Raw genomic sequence first — 15,294 nt, 5'->3', positions numbered from 1 at the left:
CTGAAAAAAAAAAAAAAAAAACAATACAAGATCTAAATTACTCCAAAAAACAGACGTGTGACTAGTTTCTTAATTGTATTATTTTGCTGTCCTTTTTCCTATACCAGAGGTTCTTAAATGGTGGTAGTAGTACCCCTTGGGGTACATGAAGGCACTTGAGGGGGTAAGTGAGATTTTAACATGGTTTCTGCATGCATCAGCTCTAATTTAATACAGTGACAAAAATAGTTCATTTTTCTTGCCGAATTAGAAGCAAATTAATTAGAAAAAGAAGAAACCTACTGCTAAATTGCATTACAACGACTCCATTGCAAAATGTGGTATACTCTATTTTTTATTTATTTATTGATTTTTAAAGTATGGGTATTTCACTAGTGACACAATTTTTTTGCCAGGCAATTGGAAAAACACATGACATTAGAGATATAAAAAAAAGATAAAAGATACAAATGTAATTCTAACTGCACTCTGGTATAGGCTGTTTTCTTTTTACATTCAAAAATGCTTTTCACTGTTTGGGACTATTTGGATGAAAAGAAGGTGTACAACAAAAAAATAAAATAATTAAATAAAAAAAAAAGCTTGCTGTTCTATATCATGTTTCCACTATAGGGTCACATGTGCATTGGCGCCCATCCCAGTAGATGTTGAGTACCCTGGAATGGTTACCAGACATTTTCAGATTCAGAAGAAAGGTCTTTTTTTTTCTTTTTGTTAAGATAAAAATATACAGTAAACAAAAAGTTACAAGATTTGGATAATACAATGGACATTTATGAGAGACAAATAACAAAACAAGTCAGCATGGGTGTACAAGTTGATTATAATCACCACAGGCACAGGTGAAACAACTGGCAAACATTATAATCCCACTCTAACATCTATCGCTACAACCAAAGGAAATGACAAGTTTCCTCACCAGCGGATAGCTCAGCCTTCCAAGTATCTTCATCTTGACAACATAGACATCCAAAAGCATGTTAGAAAAAATGTTAAATTAAAAATAAAATTAAGTTAAATAAAGTAAATAAATAAATAAATAAATAAATACTGGTCGCTTTTGTGAATCAATGCGGACGAGAAAAGAACATGTCCACCATATCCCACAACTAGTGCAGCCCTCATGCACGGAGGCTAACCTCAGCCCACCCACTCGTGCCGTGCCTCCACCTCCACGCGCTGGACCGCACACTGCCCCGCCGCGTGCGCTTCATTTCCATACAGCTGTGAGGTCCCCGTGCCCCCGCGACCCCACCGCCGCCGCCGGAACGGGGGATCAAACATTTCAGAGCTCGGCCGCCCCTCCCGTTGTCAAGCCCGCGGCTACATCCTCATTTTTATGGAGGAGTCAGCTTTCCATCTGTCTGTGGATGTGACAACTGTTCCTGCCTAATCAAGCTGACATTATGACTCCCCCAGCACCGGCATGGAGCCCCCGCTTCCCACCTTAAATCAGCCACGACCTGAAGAATGCAGCATACAAGTGGCACAAGGGCAAAGCACCACATGGTTGCTATGGGTGCATGTGACAGACCATGATAGAAAACAATTGTTTAATAAAAACAAGAATTAGGGAAATGCAAGTCTGATCTCCTGTTTACATTAAAAAAAAAATCATTATCATTACGGAACATAAAGGGGAAGTCAAGCCCCAAATATTCCAGACAATAATATCTTCTATCTACCACCATTAACCTAAATATGGAATTCTGATTAATAGTATGTGGAATATGAATAATTAACATGATTTTTTTTTTTTTTAAATCCATCTCAGGGTGCAATACTTTTGCCACTTGTTGTCGACTGAAGATGACATCACAATTTCTTAGGTAAGTACCAACCACAGCTCACCTGCAATCTTTTTGACATTTGAAAAATCTTATATTGTGTATATGTAACTTTTTAGCTTGGATTCTCATTTTTATTTGGCGTACATACAACTTGTAATATTTTAGCACTTGAAGGAGATGTTTAAATATTTGACATCTGTGTGCATAACAATCAAAATCTATCTATCTATCTATCTATCTATCTATCTATCTATCTATCTATCTATCTATCTATCTATCTATCTATCTATCTATCTATCTATCTATCTATCTATCCATCCATCCATCCATCCATCCATCCATCCATCCATCCATCCATCCATCCATCCATCCATCTATCTATCGATCTATCTATCTATCTATCTGAGCTGCGATTGGTCGTTACCTGACCTCTTAGCAACTATGATGTCATTTTCATTTGACAGCAGTTGGCAAAATCTCCATCCACCTGAGATGGACAAAAACGCATGAATATTGCTGCTTAATTTGTTTTCCATGAATGCAATGTTAATCAAAATACTGTGTTTACCCTCGTGGGGCTTAATAGAACATTATTATATAGAATTTTTTGTTTAGGGTTTCCCCCTTCAAGAGTATTATTTAGTGTGCTAGTTGTTTTTTGTGGAGACAATAAAAAGGCAAAATGTAAGATATGATTGCGCTTTCTGCCTTTAACCATATGCGTGCATAATTAGACGCAGAATAAAAAATATACTACTAATAGGCCCTTGCAAAAAATAAGGCTTGACTAATAAAGAACTGTTCATCATTTATATGCTTGGAATTGATGTTATGGCCTCTCGGTGTATTTTTACCCTCTCTTGTGCCTAAGGTTACTTTCCGTAATTTTTAACAATTTTCCCCCATGAAACTCTCCTTGCAAAGTTGTAAACGCTGGAAAAAAAAAGTAGGCCGAGCAAAGTGAGGCAAGAATCCCCTGGGAGCCACAATTAAGTCGCCTGCACACAAAAGATGCGGGTGAAAGGACAGCAGGGAGGAGTTTATAACAAACGGGGGGAACAAGCACCGATTTAGCAACAACAACAAAAACTGCCAGTCAGTTTGGGGAATAGCATGAAGGCGAAGGCACCTGCCTTTATTTTGAAAGCATTCCATCACCTGGACCCTTGTATTCAATTTATATTGTGTTTCATCTGACTTCTACACATAACACCGCCATCATCTCAACTTGAGCCAAATGCACATTTATAGTCCCCTCGTCTAATGCATTGATTTAACGGCGCATCAAAAAATAATAGCTTTCATCTATTATTCACAAAATCAGATGTCTCGTGGCTTCCTGCGGGTTTAAAAAAAGAACGTTCTCTTCATGGGAAATTGTCTCAAATGGCTCGTGGCAAACATTCTCTGCTGCTTTTCTTCATTTTTTGTGTTCCTGCAGACGCTTTGCCTGTTATTGTGCTTTGAAGGTGACAAAGGGATTTTTTTGACGGCCAGGTTGTGGTTCTAGCTTAATTCAGAGGGCCTTTATCACTGTGAAAATGTATTTGTCTAGAGGCCTCTTACCCACGTATAACAAAATGACTTCACTCAATATTTATTTGTAATGGTGCCAAAAATGCCCACGATAATATATGCTCTGCTAGAACAGAGGGCGTTTGTAAATTTAAAGGCTCGACTGGTAGCTAGCATGATGCGAATGACACGAATGGATTGAAAAGTTTACTTCAAGCAAAAATAGTCAATAGTTATTAAAGGTTTTTTGTAGATTATTTTGAGACCTGATGGAGTGGACGTTGAGGGGCACAATGTCGTCAGTCCACTTGGTGGGCGTGTCCAGCACATGGCAACTTCTTCACAGGCCAAAGACGCACATGGGAATGAGCCCCTTTAACTCTGAAAATCCGTGATTCTTATCAATCCATCTTGATGCTTCTACATTTAAGTCGAACATGTTTTTTTCTGTTGAGATAAAAGCACTTCCATGATACTGTATGTATGTGTGTTCCTGATATGTAGCCTATTTAAGCGGATGGTAGGGCTCCACATTTCCTCATATAAAAATGCCACTGGAGCGTTTACTATAATTCACTTGCCCTTACACTCACCCTCACACTCATGTGTGCTAACACCATCTGTTGCGTTTGGCTACTATGAGGAGGAAGTGGTTTAAAACTAGACTGGTGCAAAGTCACATCTCACCAATCTCCACTGACCTCCTGTCCTCCAGTCAGTGGCCCTGTATTTACGAGGCCTAACACTCCACACCCGCATCTGTGGTACTACTGAGAATAACAGTTCCATTCCCATCTATGAAATAATCCCAATCTGTGAGGTTTAGCAGGATTAGATTTTGCATTATCGTTCACTATAACAGCTCATGGCGAAGCGGCTTTTTCAGCGGACAATCTGACTGGACACTTGCAGAAAAAAACATAAAGGGAATAAACAATAATGCATCTTCACTAAGCCTGTGAGCCAACAACAACCAACAATACGGGGATTTAAACACTTTCATATAAATGGCAAAAAACAGTGGCTGTAACAAAAACTGCCCAAATATTAGTCTAAGAGGAAAATGCTCCCCCTGACACAATGCACAATGCTTCTGCAGCTGAGCTTTATCACATTCAAAAGGAATGAAACGATTCTCTTTGATTGGTGGTCAGTGGAGTTGGCTGTAAACACTCCCACAGTGGCGCAACCTGCCCATTAAAAATAGAGCCCCATTTGAAAATGTGTATCAAAAAGCTTTGCTAGATAGAGTATCTCTGAATGGAATATATGAGGGAGATAATGAATAAATCTATGTTTAGTTATTTATACCAGCAAAATATAATAACAGATAGAGAAATTAAATAAACCTGTGTATCCAGCTGCTGCAGTTATACAATAATACAAGTCATGACTTTGCACGAGTACATCAGTTTTGTGTTTTTTTTTTCCAATATTCATACCATACTTTTTGTTCCATTTTTGTTTAGTGGTATACAATGAGATTTTCAAATGTAAAATGGTTGTCTGGGCTCAATAAAAGTTGGGAAATATTGTCTTATTATGGTCCCTATCAGTCACTTGGCTGTCATTGTAAGAGTTTTAGGAAATGCATTGTGTCCCAAATTTTCATCACAAAGACATAATTAAGTGTGTGTGCTTGTGTGTGTATGTGTGTGTGTTGTTTATCAACGCAGAACAGATTGAGTGACTGATCTATTCAAAGCAAGTTTATGGAGGGAGCCACCATGTGATGACCATAAACTTGCATCAATGGGTTTGTTGCAGATGGTGTGTTTATGTCTGTGTGTGTGTGAGTGCGCTCGCGAGAGACAGATACACACACAACCACCAAAACAGGCAGAAATGCCAAGCACACGCAGACATGCACACATGTTCAGTGAAATCATGTTGCCGAACAATAATCACCCTAAAGACCGTTTCATTGAGAATGTTATGACACAAAAGTACTCATTCATCACTTTGACTAATATTAAATTTCTTCACACACAAATTATACGGTAACGCAAATATAAGTCCTAAAACGTCTTATCCATCTGTCGGAAATGTCTAAAGAGATTCATGGCCCACAGACTAATATGGAGCTCCATATAGTTCAACGCGTATGCGTTAGTGTCGGTAACTCACCTGCATCAGAGTCTGAAGAAGAATTTGACAAGTTGGTGGCAGAGGGAGGGAAACACAAAAACACGACATTAGACTGCATTTTAATTTTTCAAACAATACATGAAGACATCCCCACAACTGCGATAAAGTTTGCCTATCATACAACAGCATTTGAAATGAACCATATTGAAAATCTGCCACCTTGTTGCTCTGATCATTTTACAGTAGTAGCTCCAGTTTTCATTGTGTTGTTTTTGTTGTTTGAGCTTAGATGAAGGCCAGAAACACTCACGTTCAACAAAGTTTGGCAAGAAGCCTTCACTTGGCAGCTAATTTGATCAGAGTGATGGGCTAACTCAGGCAGAAAAACAGAAAAGGTTGTTGGCATCGATTCCTCCAACAGATGGATTATCTCTGCGAAGCATCGCCGAGCAAAGACTATAGCTTTTATTCCGCGGCGTGACCCATAAAATGTATCAAACGGCCTCGGTGTGAGCTGCATTTCGATTTCAAGTTGGCCAATTAGTTGAAAATGATGAAAAGGGATGGAAATTCTGAATGTAGCGAGATGATGAGCTTCAGTGGAAAAAGCCTGGAGAAGCGATTGTGTAGTTACACATACACCATTTACAAAATAATTTTAATAACCAGGATTTATCAATCAAAGGAGATAGAATGAAATTCCAACTTTTAGCACTTATAAAATCACTTTGAAAAACTGGCTGAGACTACTTTTAAAGCTTCTGTGTCCTCTCATGATTTTTTTTTTTTTGTTGGTTGTTAATGTATCATTCATCAAGTTGTGTTGTTTATTTATTCATGACATATTTACCTGTATATATTCATCATTATGCGCTTTAAAAAAAAGTTGACCAAGTCGGGTCAATCAACTATTTATAAATAGGTCAAGAAAAACTATCTACTATGAAGCTCCACCGGAACCATGTTCTTGCTACGTATTGTCTTGTTCAACCGCTTGGAAATGGACTGCGTCCGCCCCAAAAGGCAGGAACGACCACCACAGCGGCTAGAAGACTTTTTTTGTTCACTCCTCAGGGTGTCATAAAGGGGAGGAGAGTGAAATGTCCATGTATTGTGGTCCTATTGTGGATTAGTGGGCAGGGAGCCCTGTTTGGAAGGAGGTGGCGTCAGGTAGGAGGCACAAGCGAGAGGACGGAAGGGGGAACGAGATGCTGTTGGCAGTTGAGCGGGAGTTGCGGCTTACAGCAGCTAGTTTTAAGTGTGTTTGTTGCCAAATTATTTGTTACAATAAAAGAAGCGATTAGGCATAGCCAAGATTTGCGTGCATCCTAAATTACTATCGGGGCAATACAGTATATACTATACAGTATATATAGTATAATATAGTAATAGGCAGAAGGAATTGAAAAATGTGTTGTTCTCTCACTCTTTGCTGGATGAGGGCATGTTTATGCTCCAACTCTCTCTTCTCCACTGCTGAGTCGATGACAAGCTGATCCAGCTGCGCAAATCAGAACAGAGTAAATGAGAAGGGCACATGGAAATAGAAGCCGAATTGAGATGAAATTTCAAATAACCGGAAGATGGTCAGACATCTGGGGAAGCACATTATAACGATGATCTAGGGAAGGTCACTTGGACATTAGTCAAGAGAGTTGTGTTTTTTTACGTGTGCGGGGTGTGTATGTGAGCTATATTTGGTTTTGTTCACCTGGGCTGCAAGCTTTTTCATGTAGGGGTCAATCTCATCCAGAATGTTGAAGCCTTGTTGGAAAAGAGTGTACTGGGCACGCATGAAGGAGAGCATCTGCACAGGTTTAGAAACATGAAATTGTCATTAAAAATATATTGTTATTTTTTAGTTAAGAATATGTGGAGTAAGAAATGCGAATATAATGGAAATAAGTATGGCTTCCTCACCGCATCCAGGATTTCAAACTTCTTCCTGGCTTGAAGCACATTAATCTATGAAGAAAAAAAAACACAGCTCATTTCAATGAACTGGTTTTGATTTTTAACTGAAGCTATTGGAGCGCTTGCCTTTGTGTGATTCATGGCTTTAGGTTGAGTAGCTATGGAGCATTAGCACTACCTAGTGGAGAGCTTTTGTATAACAGTGTTTGTGGCCCACCTGCAGGACGTAGTCCAGCGCCAGGTGCCTGAAGGCTTTCCGGCTGAGGACGAGCGCCTGCGTGGCCTCCTCGGCCTCGTGGACCTTGTTCCTGGGGGCCTGGGCGTTCTTCACCTGAGCCAGCTCCATGTCCTCTCGCACTCGATCAAACTGCTTCTTGGTGTCCTTGAACTTGCGCACGTCACTAGCAGGGAGACATTTATCCTTCTTAATAACCTTACAAGATATGGAAATGTATAATTTAGGTCATGGAGGGTGCTCCTAAATAGAGAAATGCTTCATGTTTCTTAATTACTGATGAAAAGTGTATTTTCAAATTGTAATGGAAGTGTATGAAGATAAGAAACTAGAGGACAATATGCACTTTTGAAAGATGACTGTGCCAAAATAAAAACATGATATAAAAAATTAATTAAATAATAAAAAAAAAATACAATTTATAGAGTACTTACTCTTTAATGAAAGCATGAAGCTGCTGTTTGATTGACCTCTGAGCCTGGTCGAACAAAATCTGTGGAAAGAGGAAATGGAAATAATCATCCGCAAAAGCCAATCGCATGATTCTCTCAACGTTTTACCCCTAAAATATATTTACTTTGTAAAACATTAACATAATGACTAACATTACAATGCAGTAAATTCAGTGTCATCCAATATTGCAGAACATAGAAACTGTAAATAAAGATTTCAAAGGTATTGCTCAGAAAAATAAAAAGGCCCAAATATGTTTGCCAAAAAACAGCTTTTAAAGATGCTATGCGCATGTAATCTACTAAAAAATTAAATACATGTCAACTGTCCTTAGGCAATGATTTAAATACAATAACATTCCTGTTGTCATTCCTGTTCATATTTATTTAATGTGCACCAATCGGAGCTGCACACCCAATGTTGCTGAATGCCAGCTATACAATAACAATAAACGCAATCTATTCTGTTCTAGTGGCTCTTGTTACACACTTACATTGGCAAGAGAATGTTAAATAGCAGAATAGATTTTTATACAGACTAAACCCTTAACAGTAAATCGATATATCATCGCTATTTCGTTATTTATAAGTTTGTCACTTTTTTTCGGTCGTGTGAGTAAAATTTGTGCCTTGGCTTTATACAGATGGGGAAATACTGCAAAAGTGAACAAATTTGCAGCTCTCAAAACGAGTTAGCACAGACTGTAGTCCCAGATTTCACCATAAGATGGCAATACAAACTTGTTGCTTTGTTAGTTTAACGCATCCGCATACACCCGAGAGATTTCATACGCGTGTCTTGAGTTTGTATGCAAGTTGTTCAGACAAGTATCACAAATGTTTGCCTCACACTAAAGCGTATCTCATATGGGACCAACAAAATTTATTGTAATGCACTGTAGCGCTTTAGATTTAAATAATATACAATTTTTCTGTTTTCTAGCAGTATTCTTGCTTGTTTTATTTAAATGATCTTCACAAAAAAACATTAGAAATTGAGTGACACTCAATTTATGTCCTAATTATACATATGGACAATACACATGATAACAGCAAAAAGAAATGATCCAAATGGTGGGAAAACACTGTTATTTTTGCAATGTATACTCCCGTCAACAAGCTAAACGTTATGTGCTGAGGCGGTTCTAAGTGTTTGACAATACAACCCCTGTTTACCAAATAACACTCACTTTTATATGTTATTTTGGACTACTCATTTGAAATGTGTCTTTTCCTGTTTTCTTACGAAGGTCAGCAAATAAGGTTATTATCCCATTGTCTGGCAATATAACGAGCTAAATTCAAGTTACGGGACAATTAGTGCAGTGCTGGGAATGCTTGGTACTTTCCACAGTGGTGAGGTTGCCAACCCGCTCAGAAATCTAAAGCAGCTCCGTTAGACTTATTCAGAAAGAACACCACTAATCCAAAGGTTCCACCCAAACCTGTTTCGGATTACGGTGTCCGGCTGGGTGTGACCCCCACATATCATCATGTCTGCTGGCGTTGCCTCGAACGCACTCGTGTAACGTTCAAGAGCCTCCCTGCTTTGTTATTGCCGACGTCAGGCAGCAGTCCAAGCATACACAACAGCTGCTGACAAGCTAATACCAGATGTTTTAATACACAACAATACGAGTAGAATTCATTACATTTGGGGCAATAACTACATAAATTCAGTCAGTTCTTCAACAACTACAAAAAAAGAGCAAAAAGGACCAGTCTTGAGGTCAGCCATCTGGATCACACTTAGTCATTCTTCCTGCAGTCAAAAAATATTAAAATAAATGATCTAGAAAACGTATCCGCTCTGACCAACGCTGTGACTATTCACGCTTTTCAGCGTGATTCAGAAAAAGGGGTGGGAGGCCTCGAGATGGGACAGAACACACTTCGACAGCATTTATGACAAAAGCAGCCGCATTAAATTCAATGTCACACCGAACAGAAAGGGCGATTAAATCAAACGGAGCTGATGGATCCCCTTGTGTTCAGCACACATTGAGTTGATTTGAAAAGCTTATAGCGGTCAAACAGGATTGACCCTTAGGGAGTGGAAGAGATTGAGTCAAAGGGAAGAGAGATACAGTGGGACAATGGCAGTAGGACAAACATTTTTTTTCAGCCTTGTGTCCCGAGTCCCAACGGATTTCATCAGCTCCATTGTTTAGTCCCTATTTTTACTGAGGTCACGCCCTGATGTCGCGTTTTTTTTCTTTTTTAATCCAGAAAACCAATTGTTTGATCCATGTGTATGTCAATCACAAGGTTGTCATAAGATCTCATACCAAAAACCTTAGTAAACAATTTCAACTTTACTTTCACATTCATGTTAAACCAGAACTAAAACTGCTTCCAAAAAAGTGCTCGCAGTCCACGATTGGTAACTACGCGGAAAAGCAAAAGAAATACTTGCTGTACTGTCCATGCTCACGCAGTTGACCAGCGATGCGTTCAATGACAACTTACAAAGTAGAACATCTTAAAGATCATTAGAAATACCAATTCAATGCACCAGATAGCAATTTCCTTAACAAAACATTGTATGCCTTTTTGTTCAGTTTCCTACAGATGTGAATTGTAATTTGTGAAATAATTTCCTTTTTTTTTCTCATCCAAAAATGCATTGCGCTGGTTCGGGGGTTCTTGCCTGAAAAAAATATTTCATAGGGGGTGCATCAGTGAAAAAAGAGCTACTGTTTCAAAGCATATGTATGCAAAGTTGTAGTTACTGTATGTTAGACATCCAGAGCATGTGGTTTGAATCACACACATATGTGCACACATATCCACTGTCACTGAATAAGCTCACATGTACAACTGCGTGTGTGCTTTTTATGCAAAAGTGAGCCCATGCGGAAGTGAATGTTTCGGGGACAGGAGACAAAATGTTCTATTATGTTTATCACTCCAGTTTGGCTGCCGTATTATATGAATGTTGTGTCAAGCTTACTGTATGGCCGAAGTCTGTTTTATTGTATACGATTCTTACCATATGGTAGTTGACAATTTCCTGGAGGCTTTCACCACACTTTTCAAGGCAGTCCTGCATAGACAAGCACATATGCACATTTATCATAACGTTGAAGACACTGAGACACCCTGACACTTCAAACAATTTGCTAAAACAGAGGCTCCATTTTCTGATGCCGCCGCCTGCAGCCATGTAAGTACAAACATCTCCTGTCCGTATGCGGTCGCGTGTCACGCTTATGACAGCTGAACGTCTCCGTGTCTAGACAATACTGTTTATACAGCTCCACTTGTTTGATTCATGCGGAGAACCGCCTGAATGTCCCCTTGGAGTCAGACTGATGGGAAGGTGACTCCGACCTACATTTGGAATTTGGATGTTTGCGCGTCCAACATGCCAATAGAAGTGACGTGCGCTCACTCACCGATACCATCTCCTCTTTCTTGCACTGCTGGGAGAGGTCCTTGATGCCGTTCACAAAGAGCTTGTTGGCGCTGACGTAGGCCCTGCCGGCCTCGATCATACCGCTGCACAATTTCACCAGCTAGGAGGAGCAAATACAAAAAGTGAATACTTGAAAAAAATAACAGCGAGAAGGCATTCTATTTAAAAAGTCGCACGCTTTACATAATGTGACACGGGGATAAGAATAGTCGCAGTGATTACATAAATCAAACAATGCTTAGGCAGATTGGCAGTTAGTAAGAAAAAAAAAACATCTATTGAGGCCAGTGGAAGCCAAATGACATATTGTCACCTCCTATGTCCCAATTTGGTATTTGTTTTTCACCAATCTATCCCCACATGAGTATGTCATTTGTTACAGGTTATTGAGCAAGCTAAAGTTTTGAACATGTGACTGATACATACAAGGGATGCTGACATATCAAGCATTTCAATAATTATAAAATATATATGTATATATATATATATATATATATATATATATATATATATATATATATATATATATATATATATATATATATATATATATATATATATATATATATATATATATATATATATATATATATATATATATATATATATATATATATATATATATATATATATATATATATATATATATATATATATATATATATATATATATATATATATATATATATATATATATATATATATATATATATACATAATATTTGTGCCCTAAAAGGGTTTTTATGCAAGTATATAACTAAAAATGAATAAAGAACTGAACTTAATCTCTTCCAAGTGGCTGCATTTACATTTCTCGCAAATATTATCATTTCTAGCCCAGCACAATCGTGAAGGATGATCAGTGAAGTGTACAGTAAATAGTACATGCTCAACATCCTGCACATTCCATTTGACATTCTTTCAAGGCACTCACTTGTGCTTGTCATTTGAAAGATGAAGAGTGCACAGAGACTCAATCGTAAACATTTACAATCATGCTGGGTCACAGAGGTCATTTCTTTGCTAACTTATTTGTTTCACTCCCAAGTGTTTTTTCCTTTTAGTGGAATTCGTTTCCGGCATTCTGAACATATAATAACAGTAACTATGTCTGGATTGTTTTTAATGGTTTTAAAAGAATATCTGGGATCCAGCCTAGTCAATACGCTGAATATAATTAGATATTTTGTGATTTCTTTCCTCGAGCAACTGAAAGGTATTACATGCAATCTCTTTATCATGGTATTCGACAAAAATCAGAAATATATATATATATATATATATATATATATATATATATATATATATATATATATATATATATATATATATATATATATATATATATATATATATATATATATATATATATATATATATATATAGACTGTTTTTTTTTTCTTTAAGGAGAGGCAGCAAAATAGACAGAACCTTCCCTTTTAAAAGATGTTGATTAGGTCATTCTAGACTGGGAATTCAGACAGTAAAATAACTCAGCAAAATTTTCCCATCACACGCTCAATCGCAAACAAGGGAGCCATCTAAGAGGGTGTAAACATGTAAATTATGGGGTGCAGACAGCTCAAGAGTGCTGTGTGAACTATGCATTCCCACTTTGCGGGTAATATGACAGCTCAAGAGTGCTGTGTGAACTATGCATTCCCACTTTGCGGGTAATATGACGCACTAGAATGGCATAGTCTTTAGCACTTGGAAAGAGTGTTGCTAAAAACTTGAAAGCTATGCAGAAAAAGGAGTGACTAAAACCGTGAATCATTTCATCTTGTGCAAAAAGCTCATCGGCATGCAAATATACTGTAGTTTGCTGGTTGCTTCTTCACAAACAAGCATTGGCCGGTCATGGAATAACTGGTAGGACACCATGTAAGTTGGAATGCCTAATTAGCTCTTACATGTATATGCATAAGTAAAATGAGCATCAGACATAAAGCATTAATATTACATGTGCTGCACATTGGTCATTGTTTATCTACACCACAGCGATTCCTGGCCTGCTCTTTCACAACTTATCTGTCAGTGAGGTGGCTGATGGGGGCAACGTGATCTCATCGTGTGCTACACTAAGCCCCCAGGGTCTGAGCAAGGCCATTACAGGCACACTATATGTGTCAGCCTGTCAACAAATGGGTGGAAAGAACCACAGGGGTCCACTTGGGAGTTTGGATTGCTACATCTGCTCAAATAAGACACAATGGTTTGTGTTAATTGACCTAAAACTACAACAATGTAAGAGAGATCTTCCACTTACAACTGTAATGCAGAAAACGTTGACACGGTAACAGCGTTGGTTGTGAATGGACATAAATGTGGACCTGTCATTCCCTATAAAGCGTCAGCATTTAAATGCAATTGGAGCTGTCAAACATACACAATGTAGATCATTTTCAGGGTCACTTGTAGCTTGCCAGAATTTTGAGGTTTGATTATAACAGCTCCGAAGATTTATGGAAAAATTGGCATACGATGTGAATTTTTAATAAAATACTACAAGATGCAATTTCTAGAGAAATTGTGTGTGAATGCCAAAAGAAGAAAAAAACTGTAAGCATGTGGAAATAATTAGAAGATAATAGAATGACTTTCAATTGTGGGGAATGATATTGAACAATATGGACTCATGTGAAGAGACATAGAACAATGTGGAATAATGATTTTTTTTTTTGGATTTATAAGTCTGGGGAGACATTTGTAATATGCATGAGCAGAACAATTTAATGTTGGAACGTCTGAATCGGTCAAAAAATGTGGAAATTAGAGAAAAAAAATGAAAAGATTGCTTTTTATTTTGAATTTGAATGAAAAAGCATTACCTCAGATGTGAGACTCCCTGAGGACAATTAGCCATGCACTTTAATTCTAGAGCACTTATCATTGAATGATAATAATGCACAAGGAAATGTATTCCGCACGTCAAGTTTGCTTTCAACCAATTTAATAATTATTCATGACAATGGCTACACATGTATACATTAATAAACATTGTACTATTTTGGGATAGCTTCAAATTGCTGACATAGACAGAAACAGGCGACAGTAATGTTTCTGCACTGCGCGCCAAAGCGAGCTCTGTGTTGTTTAACAATGCACCAGCCAATTGGACATAGCAGTGCACATCTGGTTTAAATCGACGGATACAAAGAAAACCAATTAGAGTTCATACATCATCTAAGCACTGATGCCATTTTTAGTGAGACATTATGATTCAGTCACATAAAAACATTTGTTTTAGTAATCCTGTACATTGGAGGGGGAAAAAAAATCCATACCTTGTCCAGCTTTGCCTCGATCTCCACCACGTCTGTCTCCACATCGTCAATGCCGGCCCTATGACAAGAAAAAGTAAAGTTACTGAAATGATGATAGACTTGCACTTATGCGTCTACGAGAAATATATTTCATGGACAAACGTATTGGGACAACATGCCATAAGGCAGTGAAAGTGGATGGAAATATGGAACTTTTTCATCTATTAAAGAACGCCTGAGTTGACGTTCTACAAAGACTTTGTGTCTGGGTTTTCATTTTCTTTGCGATCCAGAAGAACATTTAGGAGGTCCAACCTCATCTTCAATGTACTGTATGCTCTCTTTCGTTCCAAATGTCTTGGAGTGATCAATTACTTGATTAAGAACTGTGTCTCAATGCTATATTCGATTCCAGGATGAGAATATCAAATTTCATCACCCTTTGAAGTAATATCTCTGGCAAATGAAATCGCAGAACTCTGTGAAGCTGCCTGATAACTGTGATGTTCGAGTTGATAATATTTCATCCCTGCTGAATAATAAGCTGCAACCAGACACCACACTTCACGCTTGCAAAGACCTGTGCATTAGTCCCAATGATTAAGATTAGTGGCCA

General features: G+C 38.0%; 1 protein-coding gene across 4 annotated transcripts in view; it reads right to left on the bottom strand.

Moving 5' to 3' along the window:
• The window catches only part of acap3b (ArfGAP with coiled-coil, ankyrin repeat and PH domains 3b), a 53,728-nt gene that overhangs the window by 13,798 nt on the left and 24,636 nt on the right, over positions 1-15,294 (bottom strand). For all 4 annotated transcript variants that reach the window (XM_088423320.1, XM_088423321.1, XM_088423322.1 and 1 more), the window contains exons 2-9: positions 14,700-14,757; positions 11,393-11,512; positions 10,987-11,040; positions 7,977-8,035; positions 7,525-7,708; positions 7,314-7,358; positions 7,105-7,200; positions 6,820-6,894 (exon numbers count right to left, since the gene is read on the bottom strand). In XM_088423320.1, the coding sequence (XP_088279446.1) occupies positions 6,820-6,894; positions 7,105-7,200; positions 7,314-7,358; positions 7,525-7,708; positions 7,977-8,035; positions 10,987-11,040; positions 11,393-11,512; positions 14,700-14,757 (691 nt within the window). The remainder of the gene's footprint in view (positions 1-6,819; positions 6,895-7,104; positions 7,201-7,313; positions 7,359-7,524; positions 7,709-7,976; positions 8,036-10,986; positions 11,041-11,392; positions 11,513-14,699; positions 14,758-15,294) is intronic.

The sequence above is a fragment of the Hippichthys cyanospilos genome, chromosome 9, assembly GCF_059441005.1.
Source record: "Hippichthys cyanospilos isolate Australia breed blue-spotted pipefish chromosome 9, RoL_Hcya_1.0, whole genome shotgun sequence".
NCBI lineage: Eukaryota > Metazoa > Chordata > Actinopteri > Syngnathiformes > Syngnathidae > Hippichthys > Hippichthys cyanospilos.
This window is presented reverse-complemented; position numbering and strand designations above follow the sequence as displayed.